The sequence below is a fragment of the Nicotiana tabacum genome, chromosome 11 (genome assembly GCF_000715075.1).
Source record: "Nicotiana tabacum cultivar K326 chromosome 11, ASM71507v2, whole genome shotgun sequence".
NCBI classification, from domain to species: domain Eukaryota; kingdom Viridiplantae; phylum Streptophyta; class Magnoliopsida; order Solanales; family Solanaceae; genus Nicotiana; species Nicotiana tabacum.
This window is the reverse complement of record NC_134090.1, coordinates 134625057-134652878: the sequence shown is the minus strand read 5'-3', so window position 1 is coordinate 134652878 and position 27822 is coordinate 134625057. Positions and strand designations below refer to the sequence as shown.

The 27822-nt window shown below is 40.6% G+C and overlaps 1 protein-coding gene across 1 annotated transcript; it reads left to right on the top strand.

Annotated features, from left to right (window-relative positions):
• Nucleotides 1-10909: 10909 nt before the first annotated feature.
• LOC142166021 (uncharacterized) lies at nt 10910-15187 on the top strand. Its single transcript, XM_075224422.1, has 4 exons — nt 10910-11450; nt 12775-13588; nt 14274-14454; nt 15131-15187. Exons 2-4 carry the CDS (start codon nt 12924-12926, stop codon nt 15185-15187), a joined length of 903 nt encoding a protein of 300 aa, XP_075080523.1. The 5' UTR covers nt 10910-11450; nt 12775-12923.
• Nucleotides 15188-27822: the final 12635 nt, after the last annotated feature.

Genomic DNA, 27822 nt, shown 5'->3' with positions numbered 1-27822 from the left:
CCGACTGAGGTGGAGTCTTACCAATCCTTTGCTGAATGCCAATCTCGTATACTATGAGGGCTCGTCAAACTGATTATCTATACCTGCAGGCATGAATGCAGCGTCCCTAATGAAAGAATGTCAGTACAAATAATGTACTTAGTATGTAAGTCAGAACTGAAACATAACCATAATTCAACATTAATTAAAGATATATAAGAATCAACTTGAATCTCTGAAGTGCCACTGTATATGCATACTTATTATACTTACATATATATAATGCTTCTCTTGGAAACTATTATCCATATCATATATTGCATGACTACCCAACTGATAAGTGGTAATTGCCCGACCGGCTGTCGCACGATGGTGAATGTATGACTATCTAACTGGTGGTAAATACTGAAACATAACTGCCCAACCAGTGGTAACTGCCTGACCGGCCGTAGCCCAATGGTAAATGCATGTTTGCCCAACCGGCCATAGCACGGTGGTAAATAAAGATGTGGTAACAGCCCCACCAGCCTTAGCCCGATGGTAAATGCATGTCTGCCCAACCGGCAGTAGCACGGTAGTAAACATGTAACTGCCCAACCGGTCGTAGCTCGGTGGTAAATACATATGCATGAAGATGCATGTATTACTATATTATGATCATTAATATATTTATCAAATACCTCAATAGGGAACAGGATACATACTTAGATTAAATATTCCTATTATTATTAAATGCATAACATTTACACATGACATCTCATCTCCGCGCTAACAAAAAAAGAATATCTAATATGATATTGTGAGCAAGTAATTGTTCCGATAAAAATGCAGAGACATGTATCTCACAAATATCACATTAAGAAATATTTATGCGTGAAATATTCTTGCGCTATCACATTATTATTACTTTTTGTAGTAGGTAAATTACTTTATCCTCAAACTACTAGTGCTCCAGGTTAGAGACCATCACATTAGTAAACAACTTGACTTATTTTTTTTTCATCGTGTCATTTTACATGAATGAATAACATAGACATTCTTAACTGTTAAGAGTAGAATCACTTATGGAATAGCATTGTGTTTACTGCAATGATCCGACCAGGCATTTTGCAAATTAATGCCTTGATCCCCTATTAATTGCTTTCCCAGTATTTATTTTTGCTATTGTGAGTTGCCGGGAAGATTCGTTTTGAGTTTCGGAGTGTTTTGGGACATTTAGTCCTTAAATGAGAGCTTAAGCTTTAGAATTTGGACCTTACTTGGAATGGTATGAAGACGACCTAGAAATAAAACTCCGTCGATTCTGTTAGCTCCGTTGGGTGATTTCAGGCTTAAGGGCATATTCGAATTACGTTTTGGAGGTCTGTAGCTTATTTAGGCTTGAAATGTCGAAAGCTGAATTTTTGAAGTTTCTGGATCGATAATGAAATTTTTATATCAGGGTCGAAATCCGATTCCAAAAGTTGGAATAGTTCCGTAGTGTTGAATCGGTGGGTATTGATTCCTAACTCTTTTTTGATTATATCCTATTAATTTAAGCTTAATTTTATCGTTTAATTTTGGATTCTGGTTGAAAAATTGGGAAAAATTGAGAAAAGTTCTTAGGCCGAATTTTGGGAATTTGATCGAGATTTTGGTATCGGATTTGAGTGATTTTTGGTATGGTTAGACTCGCGAGTGAATGGATTCTCATAATTTGTGACTTTTACACGATTCCGAGACTTGGGCCCTGGAGGAATTTTAGGCGTTTTTCTAATTTCTCGCTGTAGCTTTGAATTCATTAGTTAAATTAGTTGTGTGTAGTTTTATTTACGTTATGTAATTGATTTGATTAGATTTGGGCCACTCGGAGTTGGATACTCGTGGCAAGAGCGTGATATCAGATTAATTTTGAGTTGGTTCGAGGTAAGTGTCTTGCATAACCTTGTGTGGGGGAACTCCCCTTAGGATTTGATACTATTGTTATATGAATATTGTGTACGTGAGGTGACGAGTGCGTACATGTACTAATTGTTGAAAAACCTTGTTTTCATTAAGTAAATATCTATGTTTTCTTTTAATTGAGTAGCACTAGTATATGAAGCCTCCTGTTGAGCTTAGGAAAGCATTCTTATGTAACTTAACTGCCTTACCTGCTTTAACTGCTTACTTGCACTTTGTGTAGCATGTTTAGAGTAGAAATTTCCTGTTTTACTGATACGAACTTGAATAGAATTGTAGGATTCTTTCTTGATACTGTTGTGTGTTTATTTTGGGACTATGGATCGGTATTTCGGAAGATCCCCCTGTATGTTTACTTTGGGACTATGGATCGGTATTCCTGGAGATCCCCTTACACATTTATAATTGGGACTACGGGAAAATATCCCGGGAGATCCCCCTGTATTGGATAATTACTTAGGACTAGGATCAGTATTCTAGGAGATTTCCCTACATATTTGTGATTTGGACTACGGGATGATATCCCGGGAGATCCTCTGCACATTTACATTTGGGACTACGGGCTGGGAGATCCGTTGTTGCTATCTCTGTGTACTGAGCTATATTCTTTTTGTGATGTTATTCTCATTCGACTATTAGTATTTTAACTATGTTGTCACATTTCATACTATTTTACCTTGTTATATATATATATATATATATATACACACACACATACCAGTAGGGCCCTGACCTTCCTCGTCACTACTTGATCGAGGTTAGACTTGACACTTACTGAGTACCTCCGTGGTGTACTCATGCCCTTTCCTGCACATATTTTTTGTGTGCAGATCCAGGTTTTACTTCTCAGCCATATTTCCAGTGAGGCGAGGCAATTCAGAAACTTCGAGGTATATCTGCCGCATCCGCAGACCTAGAAGTCCCTCTCTATTCCTCCTTTAGTTATAGACTTCCTGTATTTTTCTTCATTGTTAAACTTTCTGGAGATTAGACGGTATTCTGTAGCTTGTGATTTCATGAGATTCCGGGTTTTAGGAGTGTTTTTGTTCAGTTTGAGAGAGTGATATTGTATATATCGAGCGGCATTTTAAACATCTTTATTATGTTACCCATAAATTTCTAGTTTCATATCTTATTTCCTTTTTCCGCAAATTGCTAGGCTTACCTAGTCGTAGAGACTAGGTGCCGTCACGATAGTTCACGGAGGGAGAACTTGGGTTGTGATAAGTTGGTATCAGAGCTCTAGGTTCATAATAGTCATGAATCACAAGTTGGTTTATTAGAGTCTCGCGGATCAGTACGGAGACGTCTGTACTTTTCTTCGAGAGGCTATGTAACTGTTAGAAAAATTTCACTTCATTTGATTTCCTTGTCGTGCGAGATTTTTAATATCAAAATTCTAAATCTCTATCTTCTATTCTCTCACAGATGGTGAGGACATGTGCTATCGGAGGTGACCAAGCACCCGCGCCCCCTGCTCAGCTAGCCCGAGGTGGAGGTCGGGGAGGTAGAGGTCACCCTAAAGAGGGAGGCCAGGCCAGATACTATGCCCTTCCTGCACGTACTGAGACCGTCGCCTCCGATTCTGTTATCACAGGTATTGTCCTGGTTTGTCATAGAGAAGCATCGGTTTTATTCGATCTAAGATCCACTTTTTCTTATGTGTCCTCTTATTTTGCCCCGCATTTGGGCGTATCTCGGGATTCTTTGAGTTTCCCTGTTTATGTTTCTATTCTTGTGGGATATTCTCTTGTTGTGGACCGCGTTTATCGGTCGTGTTTGATTGCTCTTAGTGGTTTTGAGACTAGAGCCGATTTATTATTACTCAGCATGGTAGATTTTGATGTTATCTTGGGCATGGACTCGTTGTCTCCCCATTATGCTATTCTTAATTGTCAAGCTAAAACCGTGACGTTGGCTATGCCAAGCGTACCGCAAGTAGAGTGGAGGGGTACTTTAGATCACACTACCAGTAGAGTTATTTCATTTCTTAAAGCTCAGCGAATGGTTGAGAAGGGGTGTGACTCATATATAGCTTATATGAGAGATGTCAGTATTGATACCCCTACAATTGATTCAGTACCAGTAGTACGAGATTTCCCTAATGTGTTTCCAGCTGATCTTCCGGGTATGCCAACTGATAGGGATATTGATTTCATCATTGATTTGTTGCTGGGCACTCAACCCATTTCTATTCCTCCTTATCGTATGGCTTCTCCTGAGTTGAAAGAGTTGAAGGAGCAGTTGCAGGATTTGCTTGACAATGGTTTTATTCAGCCTAGTGTATCACCTTGGGGTGCTCCTGTCTTGTTTGTGAAGAAAAAGGATGGTTCATGCGTATGTGCATTGATTATCGCCATTTGAACAAAGTTACAGTGAAGAACCGGTATCCTTTGCCTCGTATTAATGATCTGTTTGATCAGTTACAGGGTGTTCGAGTGTTTTCTAAGATTGACTTGCGTTCAAGTTATCATCGGTTGAAGATTCAGGAGCCAATTTATCCCGAAGACTACTTTCAGGACTCGGTATGGTCATTACGAGTTCCTTGTTATATCATTTGGACTGACCAATGCCCCAGCATCATTTATGCATTTGATGCACAACGTGTTCCGGCCATATCTTGACTCATTCGTCATTGTCTTTATTGATGATATTCTGGTATACTCCCGGAGTCGGGAAGATCATGAGCAGCACCTGAGGACAGTGCTTCAGACTTTGAGAGAAAAGAAATTATATGCGAATTCTCGAAATGTGAGTTTTAGTTGGATTTGTGGCATTCTTGGGTCACGTGGTATCGAATGAAGGGATCAAGGTGGATCCAAAGAATGTGGAAGTAGTGCAAAGTTGGCCCAGGCCATCCTCAGCTATAGAGATCCGTAGTTTTCTTGGCTTGGCGGGTTATTACTGTCGATTTGTTGTGGGATTTTCATCTATTGCAGCACCTATGACCAGGCTGACCCAGAAGGGTGCTCCATTCAAGTGGATGGAAGAGTGTGAGGAGAGCTTCTAGAAGCTTAAGATAACTTTGAATTCAGCCCCAGTATTGATATTGCCTACAGGTTTGGGGTCTTATACTGTCTATTGTGATGCCTCGAAGATTGGCCTTGGAGCGGTATTGATGCAGGACGGTAGAGTGATTGCCTACGCGTCCAGATAGTTGAAGGTGCATGAGAAGAATTATCCTGTCCATGATCTCGAGTTAGCTGCTATTGTTTACGCCTTGAAGATCTGGCGTCATTATTTGTACGGTGTTCCTTGTGAGATATACACTAATCATCGGAGTTTGCAACATCTATTCAAGTATAAGGACCTTAATTTGCGTCAGAGGAGGTGGTTACAACTGCTGAAGGACTATGATTTCACTATTTTATACCACCTAGGGAAGGACAATGTGGTGGCCGACGTTTTGAGTCGTTGGGTGGAGAGTTTGGGGAGTTTGGCATATCTACTAGCAGCGGAGAGGCCCATGGCGATGGATGTTCAGGGCTTTGCCAGCTAGTTTGTAAGATTGGATCTTTCGGAGCCCAGTCGGGTTCTAGCTTGTATGATTTCTCTGTCTTCCTTGTTTGATCGTATCAGAGAGCGTCAGTATGACGACCCTCATTTGCTTTTCCTCAAGGACAAGGTTCCGCATGGTGATACCAGAGATGTGACCATTGGTCATGACGGGGTATTGAGGATGCAGGGTCGAGTATGTGTACCCAATATTGATGGGCTTCGGGAATTGATTCTAGAGAAGGCCTACAGTTCGCGGTATTCCATCCATCCGGGTGCCGCAAAGATGTACCAGTATTTGAGGCAACACTATTGGTGGAGGTGGATGAAGAAAGATATAGTTGGGGTTGTAGCTCGGTACCTCAATTGTCAGCAGGTGAAGTACGAGCACCAGAGACCGAGTGGCTTGCTTCAGCAGATGGAGATTCCGGAGTGGAAATGGGAGCGTATCACCATGGACTTCGTAGTTATACCCTCATAGACTTTGAGGAAGTTCGATGCCATTTGGGTGATTGTGGATCGGCTGACCAAGTCCGCACAATTTATTCCTATGTGCACTACCTATTCTTTTGAGTGGTTGACAGAGATTTATATCCGGGAGATTGTTCATTTGCATGGTATTCTAGTTTTCATCATTTCAGATAGAGGTACTTAGTTCACATCATGGTTCTGGAGAGCCGTACATCATGAGTTGGGTACTCGGGTGGAGTTGAGCACAACATTTCACCCCTAGACGGACGGACAGTCCGAGCACACTATTCAGATTCTTGAGGATATGCTCTGTGCGCGCGTGATGGAGTTTGGAGGTTCCTGGGATCAGTTCTTCCCACTGGCGGAGTTTGCCTACAACAACAGTTATCAGTCCAGCATTTAAATGGCACCGTATAAGGCTTTGTATGGTAGGCGGTGTAGATCCCCGGTGGGTTGGTTCGAGCCGGGCGAGGATACATTATTGGGAACAGACTTGGTTCAGGACACTTTGGAGAAGGTTAATGTGATTCAAGATAGACTTCGCACAGCCTAGTCCAGATAGCAGAGTTATGCGGACTGGAAGGTTCGTGATGTTTCTTATATGGTTGGAGAGTGGGTCTTGCTTCGGGTTTCGCCTATGAAGGGCGTTATGAGATTTGGGAAAAAGGGGAAATTGAGTCCAAGGTTTATTCGTCCTTTTGAGGTATTGTGACGTGTTGGGGAGGTTGCTTATGAGCTTGCCTTACCTCCCAGCTTGGCAGGAGTTCATTCGGTATTTCATGTTTCGATGCTTCGGAGGTATCACGGCGATCCGTCGCACGTGTTGGATTTTTGTTCAGTCCAGTTGGACAAGGATATATCCTACGTTGAGGAGTCAGTGGCGATATTGGATAGGCAAGTTCGAAAGGTGAGGTCAAAGAACATTGCATCAGTAAAGGTTCAGTGGCGGGTCAGCCGGTCGAGGAGGTGACTTGGGAGATCGAGCAGGATACACGCAGCCGTTACCCTCATCTTTTCACCACTTCAGGTATGTCTTTATGCTCGTTCGAGGACGAACAAATGTTTTAAGAGAGGAAGGATGTAACGACCTGGCCAGTCATTTTGAGAAACGCCCCGATCCCTTATTAACTGCTTTCCCTGTGTTTGTTTCTGCTATTGTGAGTTCTCGGGAAGATTCGTTTTGAGTTTTGGAGTGTTTAACGGAAGTTGAATTGGACTTAGAAAATAGTTGAACTTTGCTGAACCTATTGGTTTCGCACATGCGGAGTTTGGATCGCAGGTGCGGTGATGCAGAAGTGGTTAGGCAACCACAGGTGCGGTTTAAGGCATAAGGGAAGTGGTCGCAGATGCGGCCCATGGACCGCAGGAGCGGAACCGCATCTGCGTGTAAAGGGCCGCAGGTGTAGAATCTGGCCGTTTAATAAATTTCCACTGGTGCGGAGTAGTAGCCGCAGGAGTGGGACTGCAGGTGCGGTAGTCCCTTCGCAGAAGCAGAAATCGCTGGGCAGAAATATGAAAAATTGAGGGTTTGAATTCATAACTTCTAAAAATCAAATTGGAGCTTGGTGGAAGGAGATTTTGTGGGGTTTTTGAAGAGAATATTAGTGATTATTGATTCCTATCTCTTTTTTGATTATATCCCATTAATCTAAGCTTAGTTTTATCATTTAATTTCGGATTTGGGGTAAAAAATTGGGAACATTTGAGAAAAGTTCTCGAATTTTGGGAATTTGATCGAGATTTTGGTATCGAACTTGAGTGATTTTTGGTATGGTTAGACTCGCGAGTGAATGTGTTCATAATTTGTGACATTTACCCGATTCCGAGATGTGGGCCCGGGGAGGGTTTTTGGGCGTTTTTCTAATTTCTTGCCGTAGTTTTGAATTCATTAGTTAAATTTGTTGCTTGTAGTTTTATTTACGTTATGTAATTGATTTGATTAAATTTGGGCCACTCGGAGTTGGATACTCGTGGCAAGAGCGTGATATCAGATTGATTTTGAGCTGGTTCGCGGTAAGTGGTTTGCCTAACCTTGTGTGGGGGAACTCCCCTTAGGATTTAGTGCTGTTGTTATATGAATGCTGTGTACGTGAGGTGACGAGTGTGTACATGTGCTAATTGTTGAAAAACCTCATTTCATTAAGTAAATATCTATGTTTTCTTTTAATTGAGTAGCACTAGTATATGAAGCCTCTTGTTTAGCTTAGGAAAGCATTCTTATGTGGCTTAACTATCTTACCTGCTTTAACTGCTTACCTAGACTTTGTGTAGCTTGTTTAGAGTAGAATTTCTAGTTTTCCTGATACGAACTTGAATAGAATTGTAGGATTCTTTCTTGATACTGTTGTGTGTTTACTTTGGGACTATAGATCGATATTCCGGGAGATTCCCCTGCTGATAACTAGGAATTCTAGACTATTTTATGCTCTTTTTTTCTTAGGATTTGGATTAAAAGTGTGTGCAAGTATTCCCTAAAGCTAACTTATTGGGCTTGTTTGCAGTGTTTGGTCAAAAAGAGACAACAAAGTCATAACCAGCTCATAAAGGAGTGAAACCTGCACAAGTTCAAGGCTTCATCCAAAAGGGCACTGACATCGAAGAAATAGAAGTGGGCGCGGAGGTCTCACAGCTGAGGCGGTCTTAACTACGCTCTCAGCGGTAATATGGTTCAGAGAGTCAACAATTGGGCTTAACGGTCACCGCTGCCCGCGGTGAACTTACGCGGTAGAAGAACTATCTGGCGCTGCCGTGGTCCAATTCTCGCCCTTAGCGGATCAAAGAATCAGAGAACTAAAGTTTGGAACTCAAATTGAAAGGCACGGTCCGCGATCATATTTCGCGGCCGAGGTTGAAGGAGTGCTGAGGCGGTTGATTTTCCGCTCCCAGTGGACTAAAGTTCAGAACCCAGCTCAGAAGAGAAGAATCGCGGTCCGCGCTTGCTTTTGCGCGGCTATGGAAGTCATAGCGCTGAGGAGACCTATTTTCCGCTGTCAGCGGAATTTCCACAGGGGCAATTTTGTCCAAAAATTTGGCTGTGTATAAATAGTTCTTTTTTAGATTTTTAGGGCATCTGTTGTTTTGTAGAGCACGTGAACAACTATTTTAGCCTTTTAGAGTAATTTTAGAACATCTTTAGGAATTAATCTTAGATTTTATTCTTGTAATTACTTTTTATGGCTTATATTTTATTTCCATCTTTGATTTCTTCTTTGATTATGAGTAGCTAAACCCATTAGCTAGGGTTGTGGCCCAAACCTAGTGTGGATATTTAATGGGTCTTCAATTTTAGGGCTTAAATGTTTATGGGTCAATGATATTTAGCTTGATTCATGCTTTAATTGTTGAATTGGTGGTTGTAAACAGTGATTTGTGCCTTTTTGATTTAGGCTCTTCTTGAAAAAGAGAGACTAAGTCTAGGAAATTCAAGCTAACAAGGAATTGTGGTACATTCAAGAGATTGATAGCCTCAATTAAAGGGTTAAACCTAGAGATAGTAATACCCTACTTGAGCCAATTTTGCTTGCATTGTTTAAACACCCAATTGGACTTGAGAAAACCAATTAGGTCAAAGTCACTCAAACTATCGAGAGGTATAGAGTAAGTAATTATGTGTAATGGTTATATGATGAACCCAATTATAACAAGTCTGCCTTAAGTTTTAGACACCGCTAGATGCCCACCTAGGTGTAAGTCACTTCTCTAGTGTCTTTTTACCAATTGAGAAAACCCTTACAAAAATTTCATATTTAGCTTAATTTCATTTTTCATTAGTATTAAAAGTAGAATAGCAACCAAAACAAAGCATAATTGGAAGTGCAATTAAGAACATCACGCATAGCTAGATTAGATAGAAACCCAATTCCAAACTAATATTAGCTCTCTGTGGATTCGATCCCGACCTTTCGGGTAAAAGCTGCATCGACCACTCTTGACATTCGATAGTGGTACAGGGTTGGAGCCGATCACTTTTTGTCACCGTGGCCGGGGAGATAAACGGCTTTGGCTATCTATCTGACTATTTTTGTGTCTTGTTTTTCTTTCCTTCTGTTTTACTAACTTGTGTGAGTTAATCATTTCAGGTACAACATGAAACAATGATCCTATCGGAAGTACTATCCCGGAGGAGGAGGTAGATGATAATGGTGAAGATGAGGTACCTCTAGTACCTCATGCTCAAAGAAGAGGCCGCCGGGCCAATGATAACATTCCAGACCCTCCCCTAGCTCCTCCAAGAGTGGCTCCTCGGGTGCTTCCAAATGAAGGGTGCGCAAGTGCAATTGCTCCACCTCGGATCCGGGCGGGCAATTTCCAGATTACAAATGTGATGTTGACTTTATTGGAGCAACGAGAGTACTTCACAAGTGCTCCCCATCAGAATGCATATAAACATCTAAAGGGCTTTGTGGATATCTGTTAGGGAAGCAAACGAACTAATGTGTCGGAGGATGCATTGAGACTGTAGACATGTGGTTTTTGACCCTTCCCAAGATTTTTTATACTTTAGCATGTAAATATTTAATTTAGGCCTAATATAGCTATTGCAACTAATTTTTACTCTTTTATTTTATTTTATCACAAAATTAAAAATTACAAAAATATTTTCTTTTATTTAGCTAATTAACATTTTTATCTAGTTACTTTTAATTTATCTACTTTACATAAAATTAAAAAATACAAAAATAGTGCCACTTTGTTTTTAGGAATATTATTTTAATTTTGCAATAATTTAATCTAATTCCATTTTTATCTTTTAGTATAATATTTGAAAAATACCAAAAAAATAGTTTTGTTTTAACGGTTAGTCTTATTTTAATAGTTATTTTATTTAAGTAGAATTAATTAATAAATGATGTAGTATTTTTGATCTTGTTTTAGAAGAAAAAATACGAAATTTGGGGCTAATCTTGTTCGATCTTAATTGAAAAGGCCCAATTTCAAATTGCCCAAAACATTGAGCCCACGCCAATTTCCTATTTGACCTAACCTAATTTCTACTTCTATAAATAATCCCTAACTCCTAAAATAAAGGGACCTTCCTCTCCATCCAAAAAATCAATAGCGGCAGATCTCTCTTTTGGAAAGAAATTCAGCCACGACCTCCCTTCTTCGAAAAAGGGAATTCACACGCATACACAAAAAGAAGAAAAATCGAGAAGCCACCTCAAAAACCCATGGTTGCTCTTCCGTTTGAAAAACAGCCGTAGCTCACCCCATTTTAGGGGTCACATAGCACACTGAAATTGAAAGGACTCACCATGGCCTCAATCTCATGAATCTTTATATAGAACACCATGTAAATCCTTCATAGCCTATTACATCCATCTATAAAAGAAAACCCATCTTCTTCACCATTAGAGCCATTCAAGAACACCACTGTTTTATCCCCTCACCACCATGAAATCCATTTGAAATAATAGCTCGAAACAACCCAAAAATCACACAAAAACAGTAGCTCCAAGAGTCGAGTTCGAGGCCGCGTTCGAGCTTCATTCATTGTCGTTTGTTTGAGGTTGCCGCCAAGTTTCTGTTTGTTGGCTTGATCTTCATAAATAAAAGAAGCTGAGGTTTTATTTCAACTTTCCTCTGTTTTTTTATTCTTTGATCTAATAATTAATATGTGGTAATTAAGTGCTATAATCTATTTAATGTTCCTGTGAATTAGTCTAATTGTTTGGTGAGTGCTTTGCCATATTTGGATGCTGAAAATGAGTATTAAAGGCCGCCAATCATTCTTCATGTATTCTGGTTCGGTTCGTGTGATGTTGCTTTTGTTGGTAACGTATGGTATGGTTGCTAGTGTTATTGATATGTTGGTTCTGAACAATACTCTCAGTTAGGTTTATAGAGAACGTCTCTGCACAAGAGGAATCATTTAATTTGATAAAACTTAGAGATAGTTGTGTTAAATGCGTTGTTTAAATCGCGTCCTAGTTATTTGATAAAACACTACACAGACTAATATATTTGGTTGAAGTGAAATCTGACCGTTATTTACTTATGTGATTGTTGGACAATGGATCAACATTACCTGCTCATATGAAACATATTTAATGTCTCAGTTTAGTTACAATATAAAATTTTTGAATTAACTTATGCAGGTGCCTGCTAGTACGAAAGCCAAAAACTAGAAAAATAGATTCTTGTGAGGAAGGAATAGTTTTATTCAGATTTTGGATATTAAGTACATTATTAGTTCTACTGATCTTTAATGGCAAGATCCAGTACGAACATTGTCCCCTTATTTCTGGGATTATGATATTCGTTTAATTGCTTATGAAAAAAAAAGAAAATGAATTGTGAAATTATGTTGCCAGTAGTACATGAATTAGTTTGCTTTAGGCGCGACAAATAATAAATTATCATAGCTACGGGTACGGTTCCCGTGACGTAGTTGTGATACCTCGATCCCCAATTCGGGTGCGCATTTATGTGACCCAAATCCAAATCTCAACAATGTTAGATAAAATATGTCGAGAACTGCGGGTGCATTTATGTGACATGGTTCAAGACGTATTTTAAATGACGTTGCAATTTTTCCTTAATGTAAATAAAGCGGTTAAGTTAAAAATGCACTTAGGTTTCAAAAATGTACTAAAATCAGATAATAAGCCAATTATAACAGTTGTGCGACCGTGCTAGAACCACAGAACCCGAGAATGCCTAACACCTTCTCTCGGGTTAATAGAATTCCTTACCCGGATTTCTGTGTTCGCAGACTGTAATATAGAGTCAATCTTTTCCTCGATTCGAGATTTGAACTGGTGACTTGGGACACTATAAAATTATCCCAAGTGGCGACTCTGAATTTAATAAATAAATAATCCCGTTTCGATTGGTCACTTTAAATTGGAAAAAAACTCCCTAATGTACCCCTTTACCCGGGTGTAGGAAAAAAGAGGTGTGACAGAGACTGAGATTGTTCCTTTTCTCACTTAGAGGGAAAGCTTTGGACTAGCTCTAAAGACTCTCCAATCATTCTATCACTACGTGAGATGAGTTGGCCGATAAGTTTATAGCCAAGTTTTTCTCACGGACATATGGCTGCATTGAGGGATGAAATCTTAGCATTCAAACAGGAACCAAATGAGCGCCTTCATGAAATCTGGGATAGATATAGAACTATAGTCAAGAAATGCCCCAACAATGATATGACTGAAGCAATGATTCAACGGACATTTTATCGGGGTATAAACACAACCAATCAATGTGTGGTAAACCAGTTAGCAGGGGGTAATTTTATGAAGCTTCCCTATGATGAGGCCTGTGATATTCTTGATGAGATGGCTGATACTTCCTCAGCTTGGCAAAGTCGAGCTAATGTGCCACAGGGTGATCCCACTGTCATTTACCTGCACAAAGAGCTCCACGACCATGGCCAGGCAATAGCAGAGTTAACTACAACAATGAACCAGTTGGCTAAAGCTCAATTGCAGCAAGTTCAAGCGCCAAGAAAAGTAAATGCTATGGAAGGTGTAAACATGTTCGTCAACAAGATGCGACAAAGAGGTCAACAAAGTCAAGGAAATCCGGATCAATATGAGCAAGGTAGCAGTGGTTTCAACCAAGATGATGGGTATGATGAGCAAAGTGAAGAAGTCCAGTACGTGAACAATTACCAAGGACAAAGGGGCAATGCTCCTAACCAACAACAACAGTGGAGATCCCAAGGAAATTGGGGAAATCAATACCAACAGGGAAATATGTTTATATGCATAAATACCTTTGAAATAATATATATATGCATATATAAGCATGCACAGGGTTTTTATAATTTTTTCATAATTTTAAGGATTTAAATTGATTTATTTCCTTCCCTTATAATCATATAATCCCCAATAACTATTTTCCAAATTATTGTTATGATGATTTATTCATTTAATTTCTATACTTATGCCAAAATATGGTTAATATATATTTTTATGCATTTTTTATAATTGCATTTGGTATTTTAAGCTAAAATTGCATATAATTACAATATTAGCCCACATAATGTGTAATTATTTTTACATGTGTAAAATTGGCCCCTATATTTTTAAAATAATAATTACATATTTTAAATTATTTTGGTATAGAAAATTATTTTTCAGAAATTGTTTATTACTTATTATAAATTAAATAGGGAAAATTGGCTATTTAAATTATAGCCAGATTTGGCTTTCAATTATAGCCTAAATTGAACCCAACCCCAGCTCGATTTCATACCCAATTACCCGACCCAGACCCTATACACACTTACCCGACCCAAAACCCGTTAGATCATGGCCGTTGATCTTTCAGATCAACGGCCCATATCATTTCCTTCCTTTTTTAACTCCTAACACCCCTAACCCTAGTCATTCTCTACAGCCGGCCGCCTTCAGATGCTCTCATATCCTCTCTTCAATCAGTCTAACCCTAAATCCTTTTCAGCCGCCTCCCTTTTCTGGTCTTCTCCGGCGACCACCCTTCAACCCCAAGCCTCCAATGGCTCCTCCATTGCCTTACTCATCTTCTCTGAGGCCTTCAAGGGCCCTGGGTCACGCCGACTTATGTATAGGGTTGCTGTTTTGGCTGTGCATGGCTTCTCCGGTGTGATTTTGAGCAAAATCACACTATATTGGTTACGATCTTTGAAGTTCTAAGCAGGTTCTTCCATCTCTATTTGGGTTTCTTTTGAAACCCTGATTTTCGTTTATATCTCTTATATCTGGGCTATTTTTAAGTGATTCGCGTCTGCTCCTTCTATTTTTTACACTGTTCTCGAACCTCTTTTGTAAAAATCATCGATTTCAAGTTGTTTTACTTTCTTTTAAAGTTAGGGGTTTTTCGGAACTTTTTCTACACTTTGTTTAAATCTATTCTTCATGTTTTAACTTCTATTCTTTGCATATCTTGAACAATTCGATGTTTTTACTTCTTTTTCAACTCGTCTATGTTGACAACCCTAACTTCTTATCCCCAACCTTGGGTATCTGAGTTTTGTTTTGATAACATGTTCAGTAAACCTGTTTGTTTCTATGATTCTATGATTTTTTGCCCTATGTTTGTTTATTATGGTTCCTAATTGTGGTTATCCTTGCCTATTATGTGATTTTGCCTTATCTGGTTCACCAATGTTTCTGATTCTTCACTTCTCCTACCTGTATCGTGCTTAGCTTACTAATTCAGACTATGTTCTACATGAATCCCTAATTTTATGTGTGATTCTTGTCCTACTCGACCTCTTAGGATTCTGATTTTGCTTACCATGTGTTTGTTCTTATAGAGTGATGCTACATCAGTATTACCTCCTATTCTTGCATCCCTGAATCTTTGGCATTGATCTTTCACTGATTCCACATGATTATTCTACTAATTTTTACCTTGTAGAACGTTTTTCTGACCTTATTCTATGGTCAATTATGCTGTTAATTGATTGCTCAAGTCTTTCCTTGATTTATGTGTGTTGAACCTAGCTTCTATTACATATTGTGTACCTGTACTATGCAGAAAATATTTCCTTAATTAGTATGTTCAGCCTTATACGATTTCTTTCCTTATTTGTTGTATATTACCATTTGAGGTTAACTCCTCAATTAAAGGGAGTACTTACCTTGATTTCCTGACTAATTGATTCTGAGTTCCTTAATTGCTAATGGACTTTGATTTTTACCTTATTTACTACCTACTTTCAAACTAATAAGACCCTAGTCTTTCATTAGCACGACACACGAACTCTTAGTTCAAAGCTATCTCTCACACTCAAACTTTCTACTCTCTCTTTGGTACTAATTGCTACTGCTTTAAGTTAGCTGGCTACAAGCCAAGGCTAACCATTGTTTTCTCTTGTTCTTTCACCCTGCTTACTATCCTCTTTTACTGATATGTTCTAGTTTCGATTCAAAGTTCCAACAACAATATGATTTTCTTACTGCTTCAGTTCATTTGCTCCCAGTTTGCTTCTATTTGTGGTTTTTTGTGAAGCCCGTAATTGATATTTACCTTATTATGTACTCCCCTTCCTTTAGATCAGTATGTTACCCCTCTGTTTGTTTTTGAGTATGTCTACACCAATCATCTCTTACTTGTTATGTGTTTACCACCATGAATCCCCCAAATCCCTATCACCCCTCTATTTGGTTGTATCCTTCATATCTGGTTTTGTGACTATGCCAGGGTCAGCTATTTCTGAGCATGTCTAAACCAGTCCTAGACCTTTGCTGGGTTATGTGTTTGCAGTCAAGTGTTCTATGTATCCCAAACCCCTTGACCCTTGTGTGTCTACTGAGTTTACTTGGTTTTGTGAATTGTCTATGTATAAACCTGTCCTAAGGTGTTTGGACTTCTGTTTATCTCTTCAATCCTTTTTTTTTTTTAAAAAACAGTCTCTATTGCTTTACTACATTACTTCCAAGTAGACTTTTGTTTTAATACAGTTTTCTACTAAAACTTTTCAACTTATGTCCATCACTTCTCACTCTACTTTTAGTCAATAAGTTCTGCCCCTTCCAATATGTGTACTGCCTTGGGATCCTCTTGAGAACCCTCTGAACTCTGGCATACTGAGGCTGGCCCTTCCACACTGCACTTGTTCAATCTTGGTTACTAAGTCTAGGTGTAAGCACTTCCTAGGATCCTTGAGATCCTTAGGGAGCTTTGACGCACCTAGACTCTGATTTTTTCTATGGAATTGAGGCATATGAGGCCATTGGAGGATTTGGAAAATCTGGGCCTAATCAGAGGCTCCATATAGAATAGCTTCTTGATTTTTTATTTACTTATGTAATTCATTCATTGGTCTGTAATAACTTTTAAACAGATATTGGGGTATTTAGTGAAAAGGGTGGGTAGATACATGTTTTATGGGGTAATTCGGGTAGAAATCATGCTCATCGGACTTTACTTTTAAAGCTGTTTGCTCTACTAAGTAGAAATCATTCTCATAGGACTTTACTTTTAAATTTTGTTTGCTCTACTACCTAGAAATCATGCTCATAGAACTTTATGTTTAAATCTGATTGTTTTCCAATAGAAATCATGCTCCTAGGACTTTATTCTTAAATTCGATTGCCTTACCAAGTAGAAATTATGTTTATGAGGTTTTACAATTTGTCATGTTTAGAAACTATGCCTATAGGTCCAAATAATCATGTCTTAAAATCAGATTAACTAATAGATGCCATGCCTATAGGACTTAATCCAGATTCTGTTATAACAAGTATGTTTCCATGCCTGCAAGTCTTTAAAATCAGTATCAAACGTAGATATAATGCCTATAGGGAACAACACTCGCAATTCTGCCTGTCAGTCTAAACTAGTCTAAATAAATCAACTTAGTCCACGCCTAGTTCGATCCTAAACTGGTTTAACTAAGTGGTTTATATTTCCTGAAATGAGTTCTTTAAAACTGCCTCAATTTTATTAGATATCATGCCTATAAGTATTACAGAAATCCTTTTCAAAACATGCTTTGTTTCTACATTAATATAGACATCAGTACTCTACGTATATGCAAGCCTTTAGGGCATTTTCAAAACTGCATTTTTGAAAACTGTTTCTGTTGCCTAATGTTTTATGATCCTAACAGGCTTTCAAAAATCCATAGGCAACTGCTAGGGTCACTACTCCTGAGTTGTTTGTTTCTACATATTAACCTAGATATCCTGTCTTAGGACACTGTCTAATAAAAGCCCTTAATTGTGCTTGAGTCATGCTGTTTATGTACTTGTTTGAGGAGGAAACTCTGAGCCTCTAATTGATCCATTTATGTGCTGAAAGTCCTAAGTGTTTTTATTGTTGCCTTAGAATTTTTTACCTTTAAAACCTTAGGGGTCCGTCAAGAACCACCTATAGGTAGATCTCCTAACTCCCTCTGGGACCATTAAGAAGGGACAGGTAGCAGCACACAATAGAAATTGTTGACCAAATACTCGCTTTGCATGACCAATAAAGGGATGAGAGTGGTAAATATGGGATATGATGACTACATGCTAATATCACGTGTAACCCCTCATTGAGGAGTATTTATCAGACATTGTATGGGGTGATCCTATAGGATAACCAACCTAGGACCCCTCCTTTACCAAAATTCCCCTTTGTTTTATCAGACAATGTGCTATGTTTGCAACTTATTTGATTCAACTGTTTATATGGACTAATTTGTGAATATAAGTTTGGCCGGGACCCACAGTTGTGGACCAAGACGGGTGCCTAACACTTTCCCCTCGAGGTTACTTCGAGCCCTTACCCTAATCTTTAATAATGCAGGCCAACCCAAGAGTTAATCACTCTAGGTGCCCTAACACACCGTAATCTGTTAGGTGGCGACTCTCCAAATACTCAATTCCTAAATGGAAATGAGTTATTACCCCCCATGAATGTCGAAACCCGAACTTCCCCGTCAAATGGGAAAAAAGGGGGCACGACAACATGTCGACTCTGCTGGGAATTGTTTAGGATCTTACCATAACGAACTTGTCTTTTACAAATTAGTCCAAGCATGCTTTATCTCGTACCCTTCTCCCTTATTTGAATTTAACTGTCTATTTTTCAAGCATTTATGGTTTCTATATTGCCTTGAAACTAACTTGTCTCTTTGTTTTCTTTTCCTGTAACTGTCTTTTAATTAGTTAAATGTTGTATTTACTTTTGCTACGTGAAAATACTTGACTACATGTTATTTAATTGCTGCATAAATCATGCTCCGCATCATATTCCACTCGTGCATATCAAATCCTATAACAACACTTTAGTGAGTGGTTGCGCTCTTCCTATTTTACTACCTTTAAATTCGGAAAGACTTATTTGCGGTAAAACCAGTCGATCAACGGTGCAGTCGACAGTTCCGTGCCTTCCCCCTAGAGTTGTCTGATTGAGGGTACCCGTCTAAAACCCCAAATAAACCTTACTCTGGTTAAAATTGTGCATGCATCATTGTCGAACCTATTTGGATCAGTTATGTTGTCCACATAATGATCCTTTAAGATAAGCCTTATCCAAAGTCTATCGGGTTTTCCACAATCCCAATGGACACAACCACGTTCTGTGCATTAATTTGGAGAACTAAATGCCGATATGTTGATCATAAATGTATAAATAGTCAAGTCAGGTGGGGTAAGGTCTAACCCTTTTGTTTTGCAAAAAATGAGGCACGAGGTCCCCAGATTCGGTATAGTTAGCAACATCCCACCATTGCTGCTAGATTGGTGGGAGGACCTTTCCTCAAGTGACAAGAAACATGTGAAAAAGTACCTGGGTAACTTGCCTTCCTTGCTAGACATCGAACCAAACAACAAATTGATCGAGGCTGCCACCTTATTCTGGGATAGTGAAAGAGCCGTGTTCTGTTTCGGTGACATAGAGATGACACCGCTTCTAGAGGAAATAGGAGGACTTTCGGGGTTGACTTGGGACAGTCCTGGGCTTCCGGTACCAGAAAACCGTACAGGCAGGGGATTTTTGAAGATGATGAGGCTGAAAAAGAATGTAGACCTAGTGTGCTTGAAGGATTCCTACATACCTTTCGAATATCCATACGAGAGGTATGGACATAGCAAGTATTTCTGCACTTACCATGATGAGATCTCTCTCACTTCTCTGGGTCACTTCTACCGCAGAGTGTTTGTATTCATTGTATGCTTTCTAGGCCTGATAGTGTTCCCAATGAAAAAGGGAAGAATCCATACTAGCTTGGCCAGAGTCGCCAAGACTCTGATGAAAGGGATTAATGGACAGACATATACCATAGTCCACATGATCATAGACGACATCTATAGGGCTCTAGAGCGCTATCAAAAAGGGGTCAAGCATTTCGAGGGTTGTAATTTGTTGCTGCAGTTATGGTTGTTGGTGCATCTCCAAAAGGGCCGCTATCGTCAAGAATTTCCGCAAAGGGCTTGGAACGACCACATTGCCTTCCATCACCCTAAGCAGATGACTTACATTCCAGACAGATTTGCTCAGCCGGAAAGCGCCATAAAATGGGCATAGTTCTTCGACAATCTGACTAAGGAACAGGTGCAGTTGATGGTTGAATGGTTACCAACAGACGAGTTTATTATCAGGTCCAGGGATGATCCGCACTTGGTGTTGATCGGGTTGAGAGGGATATATCCATATGTACCTATGAGAGTTATGAGGCAAGCAGGCAGAAAACAAGTTGTACCAGGGGTCGTCAAAATGAGTCATTTCAGGGCAGACTTCCAGGATGACGACGTCCCTTACAAGTGCCAAGCTTAGCACATGTGGCACTGCAAAATCATTGTGGAGAAAAGCACTGTTGATCCAGACAGATATCATGCAGGGTGCGAGCCTCTCTACCCGGCATGGTTGGAGGATAATTTGAAAGGAATGGTAACACCGAGGGCTGGTCGAGGGAACATAGTCATAGACGAGGAAGTTGAAGCTCGAGTTAAATACAATAGGCTGTGCAAGAGGGTCCACGACTCTGAGAATGAGCATCAGGAAATACATGAGAGGAACGTAAGGTTGATCGAGGAATGGAAAGAAATGGCAATCACTTCGAACAGAAAACTGGAATATCTGGAGCGAGGAATAGTGGAGCTGGAGGGCAAAGTCATAAAGAGGATTGAAAACTGCCAGAATGCTGAGGGAGCTGAGGGAGGACATCTGGCCAGAGCCTACTTGCTGCTGGGACTGCGCGAGCTGGGAGATCTGTATGATGGAGTCCGGAAGATGAATCTGGGGAAGGTCCTTCTAGGACCAAATAGATTAGATTTACTTGCTTTTCCTAAAATGTAATAAGGCCAAGTGCCAGTAGTGACTTATTTTATCATTATATTAGTGCCATTTTGGGATTCGTCTATTTTTATGTTATGAAATGAAGCATTTATTGGCATTTGAAGTTCTCCAAATTTAATTGTCGCTAGGCCTACCTCGGGCACAACGAGGCTCCCAAATTAGGATACAAGTTTATATTTTGCAATATGTGTTTAAATACTGTAAACATTTTAGAATCCTCACTGACTTGTTACCTTTTTGTTTTTTTGTTTTTCTTTATTTTTTTTGTTATTCCCATCCCCTTAGGTTGGTTCACTCATACTGGCCTCATCAGCATATCACACCAGATCTAGAGGCCCTCCTCCTCCTCCAAGCAATACAAAAAACAGAGGAAAAACAAAGATAGACGACTTAAGTGGGATCTGAAAGGAAAATGTTGAGAACGCATAGACTTCAGCTGGTCGTAGTACTCCGGCTCCGAATGACCTGGTTTTGAGACTGGAACAAAAGATACTAGAACTACAAGGAGAACTTGAGCAGGTCCGAAATTTGGCAAACTTGTCACTCACCCTCAATGTCCTTGATATCCACCAACAAAACGCAAAGAACCCAACTCCTCCTTAGAACGCACAAAACCAACAACTACAAAATCCTCCCGCACCGAATCAATACGCAACTCCACCCCAGAATATCAATCCACTGCCAATACCAACACCACCACAACATCACCAACCAATTTAGTACCTACCAACCACCACTTACCACACTCCCCAAAGTGCACCACACTCATTCCCGATCCACAAAACTCCACCAATGACCACCACTATTCCCAAGTCCCTGGCACCCATCGGAGCAACCCCATATATGTGGAAACTATACCACAGTCCACCCAACCAATCTCTTATGCACTAGAATCCTCCGAGAAGGACCTGCTCATTAAAAACATAGCCAAAGAACTCAAGAAGCTAACAAGCCGAGTTCAAGGTGTTGAGGGCGATAGGGGAATAGAAGGATTAAACTATGAAGATCTGTGCATACATCCAGATGTGGAATTTCCAGAGGGGTACAAACCTCCTAAGTTCGAGATGTTTGATGGCACAGGTGATCCCAGGGTTCAGTTAAGGACCTATTGTGACAAGCTTGTCGGGGTCGAGAAAGATGAAAAGATCCGGATGAAGCTCTTTATGAGAAGCCTTACTGGGGATGCTTTGTCTTGGTATATCAGCCAGAATCCCAAGAAATGGGCTAATTGGGTAAACATGGCGTCAGATTTCATGGACCGGTTCAGATTCAACACAGAAAATGCACCCGATGTCTTTTACATTTAGAATCTCAAGAAGAAACCCACTGAAACTTTCCGCAAGTATGATACTCGTTGGAGGTCGGAAGCAACCAAGGTCAGACCTTCTCTGGACGAAGAACAGATGAATAAATTCTTCGTCAAGGCACATGATCCACAATATTATGAGAGGTTGATGGTCATCAAAAATCACAAATTCTCTGATATCATCAAACTCAGGGAAAGGATTGAGGAAGGGATGAATAGTGGGATGGTAACGAACTTCGAGGCACTGCAAGCCACAAATAAAACATTACAATCAGGCTACATATCAAATAAGAAAGGGGTTGGAACAGTAATGGTGGCTCAGGGCCCAAAATCTCCATTTGTATACCAAACACCTCCACCCACATACTAAATACCTCCACCCACCTATCAAACACCTCCACCCACATATCAAACACCTCTACCCACATATCAAACACCTCCACCCACATACCAAGCATCACCGCCTACATATTAGCCTTCATCTCTTAGATATTCCCAACCAGCCTCTGTCCATCACACCTACAACTCCCAACCATCCCACTTCCAAGCACCACTAGATCGCCAAAATTACCCAAGACCAAGACCCAACTTCGATCGCAAGCCACCCAGATAATACACCTCCATTGCCGAGCCCATCGACCAACTGTATGAAAGGTTGAAAGCTGCAAGCTACGTCACTCCTGTTCCTGCTGTGGCACTAGAAAATCTATCCAAATGGGTCAACTCGAACAAAACCTGTGCGTACCATTCCGGTATGAAAGGGCACGCCACTGCTGAGTGCCGAACATTGAATTATAAGATCCAGACGCTAATTGACAACAAGGTCATACAGGCAAAAGAAGTCGCACCTAATGTTCGTAACAATCCTCTCCTTGATCATAGAGGTGATGGTGTACATGTAATAGAGACAAATGAAGAATGGGACCCCAAGGGGTCGATCGGGCTTATTAAAGAAGGTGATGACTTTAAGGTTGCAGTCACACTTACTCCTATTGTGGTTCAGACTCAAGCACCAATCGATGTTAAGGTAACTACATCAGTTCTATTCGAGGTAGAAGTGGCTTCGCCCTCAGCCACCTCAGCTCCATTTGAAGTAGAAGTGGTCACACCTTTTGCTATGACGGTATCAACAACACCCCCATTCAACTCAAAAGCAACACCCTGGGATTATGTTGCTGAGGCTTGGCAAAAAGGGAAGACCAAGGTATAGGAATCTGACGCCGCACAAGGAATGACTAGAACTGGAAAAGTCTATATACCTAAACACCTGGGAGGTTTGAGTAAGGAAGCCACTCCTAGGCAGCCTATCATTGAGACTAGGCCAGATGACATGTGGAGGAAAGTGCAGGCAAAGGAATACTCTGTTGTTGACCATCTGAACAAAGTCCCTAATCAGAATTCAGAGGCATACAAGAATGCCTTGATGAAAGTACTGAGCGAGGCTTATGTACCCAATAACATCACCGGTGGAGAAATGGCCAACATGGTCGATCAAGTGTTGGAGAGCCATAAGATTATCTTCCACGAAGATGAGCTACTGCCCGAAGGTTCAAATCACAATCGAGCATTGCATATCACAATACAATTGGAAGACAAGTTCATTGCCAGGGTCCTAGTTGATGGAGGTTCGAGTCTAAATATTTGTCCATTGGATACTCTGAAAAGGTTGGACAAAGGTTTCCACGAAATACGGACATGAAGCATGAATGTGAAGGCTTTTGATGGGTCCTAGAGGGCCACAATCGAGGAAATCAACCTTTGCTTGCAGATGGGGCCAACTTGGTTGGACGTTGAATTCCAAGTGCTTGACATACTGGCCTCATACAATCTTCTGTTGGGCCGACCATGGATCCATGGCACTGGAGCCGTGCCTTCCACACTACATAAAGCTGTAAAATTTTAATGGAATCGTCAGGGGATAATCATTCATGGGGATGGGAGTAACCCCATCTACACTAGCCAAACCATCCTGGCCATTGGACATAGAAGAAGGCTGGGAGGGAAAACCTATCATCACATCGAACGGGTCAATGCCGTCGAGAAGGATAACTGGTGGAGTAACAAGATAGAAAGCATACTAGCATGGTCTGGATACGAACCCGGCAAAGAGTTGGAGAAGAACCTCCAGGGTATCACCAAGCTAATACAACTGAAAAATCATGGTACCACTTTTGGGCTCAGATACCAGTACACATGGCAAGAGTACAGGGAATGGTGCCTCCACGGCGTAGACTATATTACCGTCTTGAGCAACCGGTGCCACGTTTGGAACAAGCTTTTCACCAAGCTGACACAATATGTGGAACGATAGAAGAAGAAGCACTAGCTGGGTTGAAGAATTTGTTCTTGGAAGACGAGGACATGGATTGCGGTGCCATAATTGAGGAGGAGGAGGAAGAAGGCCTCACTATTCAGATTGTGACAAAGGGAGCGGTTCTCAGAAATTGGACCGCCATACCATTTGAGCCCGCCGAGTCCCTAGGTAGCTTGGCAGAATTTATAGCCGTTCTAGACATTTAAAATTTCTGGCAATTTTGTTTTAAGATTTCTTTGTTTCAAAATAAATGCTCGATCCACCGAGCCAAGCTTTGTTTGAATAATTTTGTCAGTTTTAATCAAATGCATTTGTCCTTTATCATTATTCATTACTATTTTTATACTTTTCCTTTCTACAATGTTATTATTACTTTTCCTGATGAACCAATGACTGTGACGTGTAATGGGGCAACGCAACATGAGAATAGTGATTCAGAGGAGGAAGATGAAATACCCGAGGGAATTGTCAGGGAGGTTGAGAATTTCGAGAATAAGCCTAAGTCCAACCTGGACGAAATAGAAGCAGTAAATTTGGGAGACACCGAGACCGTCAAGGAGACCCACATCAGCATTCACTTGTCACCGACAGAGAAGGAAGAGTACATTCGGTTCCTAAAAGAGCACGAGGACATTTTTGCATGGTTATATGATGACATGACCGGTTTGAGCACTTTCATAGTGGCTCACAAGTTGCCTACTAATCCCATGTGTCCGCTAGTCAAGTAGAAACTCAGGAAATTCAAACCAGACATGAGCCTGAAAATCAAGTATGAAGTTACCAAGCAGATCAAAGCCAAGGTTCTCAGGGTGGTTGAATATCCAACTTGGTTAGCTAACATTGTGCCAGTTCCGAAGAAGGACGGGAAGGTCAGAGTATATGTTGACTACCGGGAATTAAACAGAGCAAGTCCCAAGGATGACTTCCCATTGCCGAATATACATATCCTGATCGATAACTGCACCAAGCATGAACTCCAATCCTTTGTAGATTGCTTCGCGGGTTATCACAAGATTTGGATGGATGAAGAAGATGCAGAGAAGACAACTTTATTATATCATGGGGTGTATACTATTACAAGATGATGCCGTTCGGTTTGAAGAACGCTGGGTCCACTTACATGAGAGCCATGACAACCATCTTCCATGATATGATACACAAAGAAATAGAGGTGTATTATCAAATCCAAGAGGGCCGCAGATCACATAGCAGACTTGAGGAAGTTCTTCGACAGGATAAGGAGGTACAATTTGAAACTGAATCCCGCAAAGTGTGCATTCGGGGTTCCCGCAGGAAAGTTACTAGGGTTTATTGTGAGTCATCGAGGGATCGAACTGGATCTAACTAAAGTCAAGGCTAGTCAGGAGTTACCACCACCTAAGAGCAAAAAGGACGTAATGAGCTTCCTAGGGCGGCTCAACTACATCAGTCGATTCATAGCACAATCTATAGTCATATGTGAATCCATCTTCAAGATGCTAAGAAAGGATGCCGAAACAAGTTGGACCGAGGATTGTCAGAAAGCTTTTGACAAGATCAAGGAGTACCTGTCCACACCGCCAGTTCTAGTCCCACAAGAACTAGGACGACTTTTGCTACTTTATCTATCTGTATTGGATGGAGCCTTCGGATGTGTTTTGGGACAACATGACGAGACAGGAAGCAAGGAGCAAGCCATATATTACTTGAGTAAGGAGTTTACATCTTATAAAGCACAGTATTCTCTGCTCGAATGCACTTGCTGTGCTTTGACCTGGACAACCCAGAAATTGAGGCATTATTTTTGTGCCTACACTACATACCTCATATCCAGGATGGATCCCTTGAAGTACATATTTCAGAAACCCATGCCTACTGGGAAGTTGGCCAAATGGCAGATACTACTAAGCGAGTTCGAATCGTCTATGTAACTCAAAAGGCAGTCAAGGGACAAGCATTGGCAGATTACCTTGCTGAAAATTCGGTGGGAGGAGAATACAAACCCTTGAAAACTTATTTTCTTGATAAAGAATTATCATTCGTAGGGGAAGACATTACCGAAGCATACGACGGTTGGAGGATGTTCTTTGATAGAGCCGTAAATTTCAAAGGAATAGGCATTGGAGCAGTTTTGGTGTCGGAAATGGGTCAGCATTATCTGGTATCTGCTAAACTCAGATTTCCCTGCACTAACAACATGGCAGAATATGAAGCCTGCATACTAGGGCTCAACATGGTAGTCGACATGAACATTCAGGAGCTGTGGGTAATCGGTGATTCCGATTTGCTTGTGCACCAGGTATAAGGAGAGTGGGCCACCAAAACTTCCAAGATATTGCCATATCTACATCATGTGTAGAATTGAAAAGGAGGTTCATAAAGATAAAATTCTGACATGTGCCCAGAATTCAAAATGAATTTGCCGACGCATTAACCACTTTGTCATGCATGATACAACATCTAGATAAGAACTACATTGATCCCATTCCGGTAAGGATCCATAATCAGCTAGCTTACTATGCTCATGTTGATGAAGAAGTCGATGGAAAGCCTTGGTTCCATGACATCAAAGAATACTTATCAAAAGGAGAATACTCGGAGCATGCAAATCACACTTAGAAACGCACGCTCCAGAGATTGTCAAATCACTTCTTCCACTGTGGAGAGAACTGGTACACAAGAACTCCTGATTTGGGGTACCAAGGTGTGTCGACGCGAAGGAAGCTTCTAAGCTACTTGACGATGTGCATGCTAGGACCTGCGGTCCGCACATGAATGGCTTTATTCTAGGTAAGAAGATACTCAGGGCAGGTTACTTTTGGATGACCATGGAAATGGATTGCATTCAGTATGTCCACAAATGCTTTCAATGTCAAGTGCATGCCGATATGATAAAGGTGCCGCCGAATGAGCTCAATGCAACAAGCTCACCTTGGCCATTTTCCGCCTGGGAAATGGATTTTATTGGTCCGATTGAGCCTACTACTTCAAACGGAAACATGTTTATTCTGGTAGCCATTGATTACTTCACAAAATGGGTAGAAGCTACATCTTACAAAGCTGTAACCAAGAAAGTCATCGCAAATTTTGTCAAGGATCATATTATCTGCCAATTCGGAGTTCCTGAATCCATTATTACTAACAACACCGCCAATCTAAGTAGTGATCTGATGAAAGCTATATGTGAAACTTTCAAAATCAAGCACAAGAATTCTACAGCCTAAAGACCTCAGATGAATGGAGCCGTAGAAGACGCCAACAAAAACATTAAGAAGATACTAAGGAAAATGGTAGAAAACCACAAACAGTGGCATGAGAAGTTACCCTTTGCTGTGTTAGGGTACCGCACCACAATTCACACGTCAACCGGGGCAACTCCCTACATGTTGGTTTATGATACCGAAGCTGTCATCCCAGCCGAGGTGGAGATTCCTTCTTTAAGAGTCATACAGGAAGTTGAACTCATCGATGCGGAGTGGATACAGAGCCGCTATGAACAATTGGCCCTTATCGATGGAAAGAGGATGAATGCAGTATATCACGGCCAACTTTATCAGAACAGAATGTACAGAGCTTTCAACAAAAGAGTCAAACCAAGACGGTTCATACTAGGGCAGCT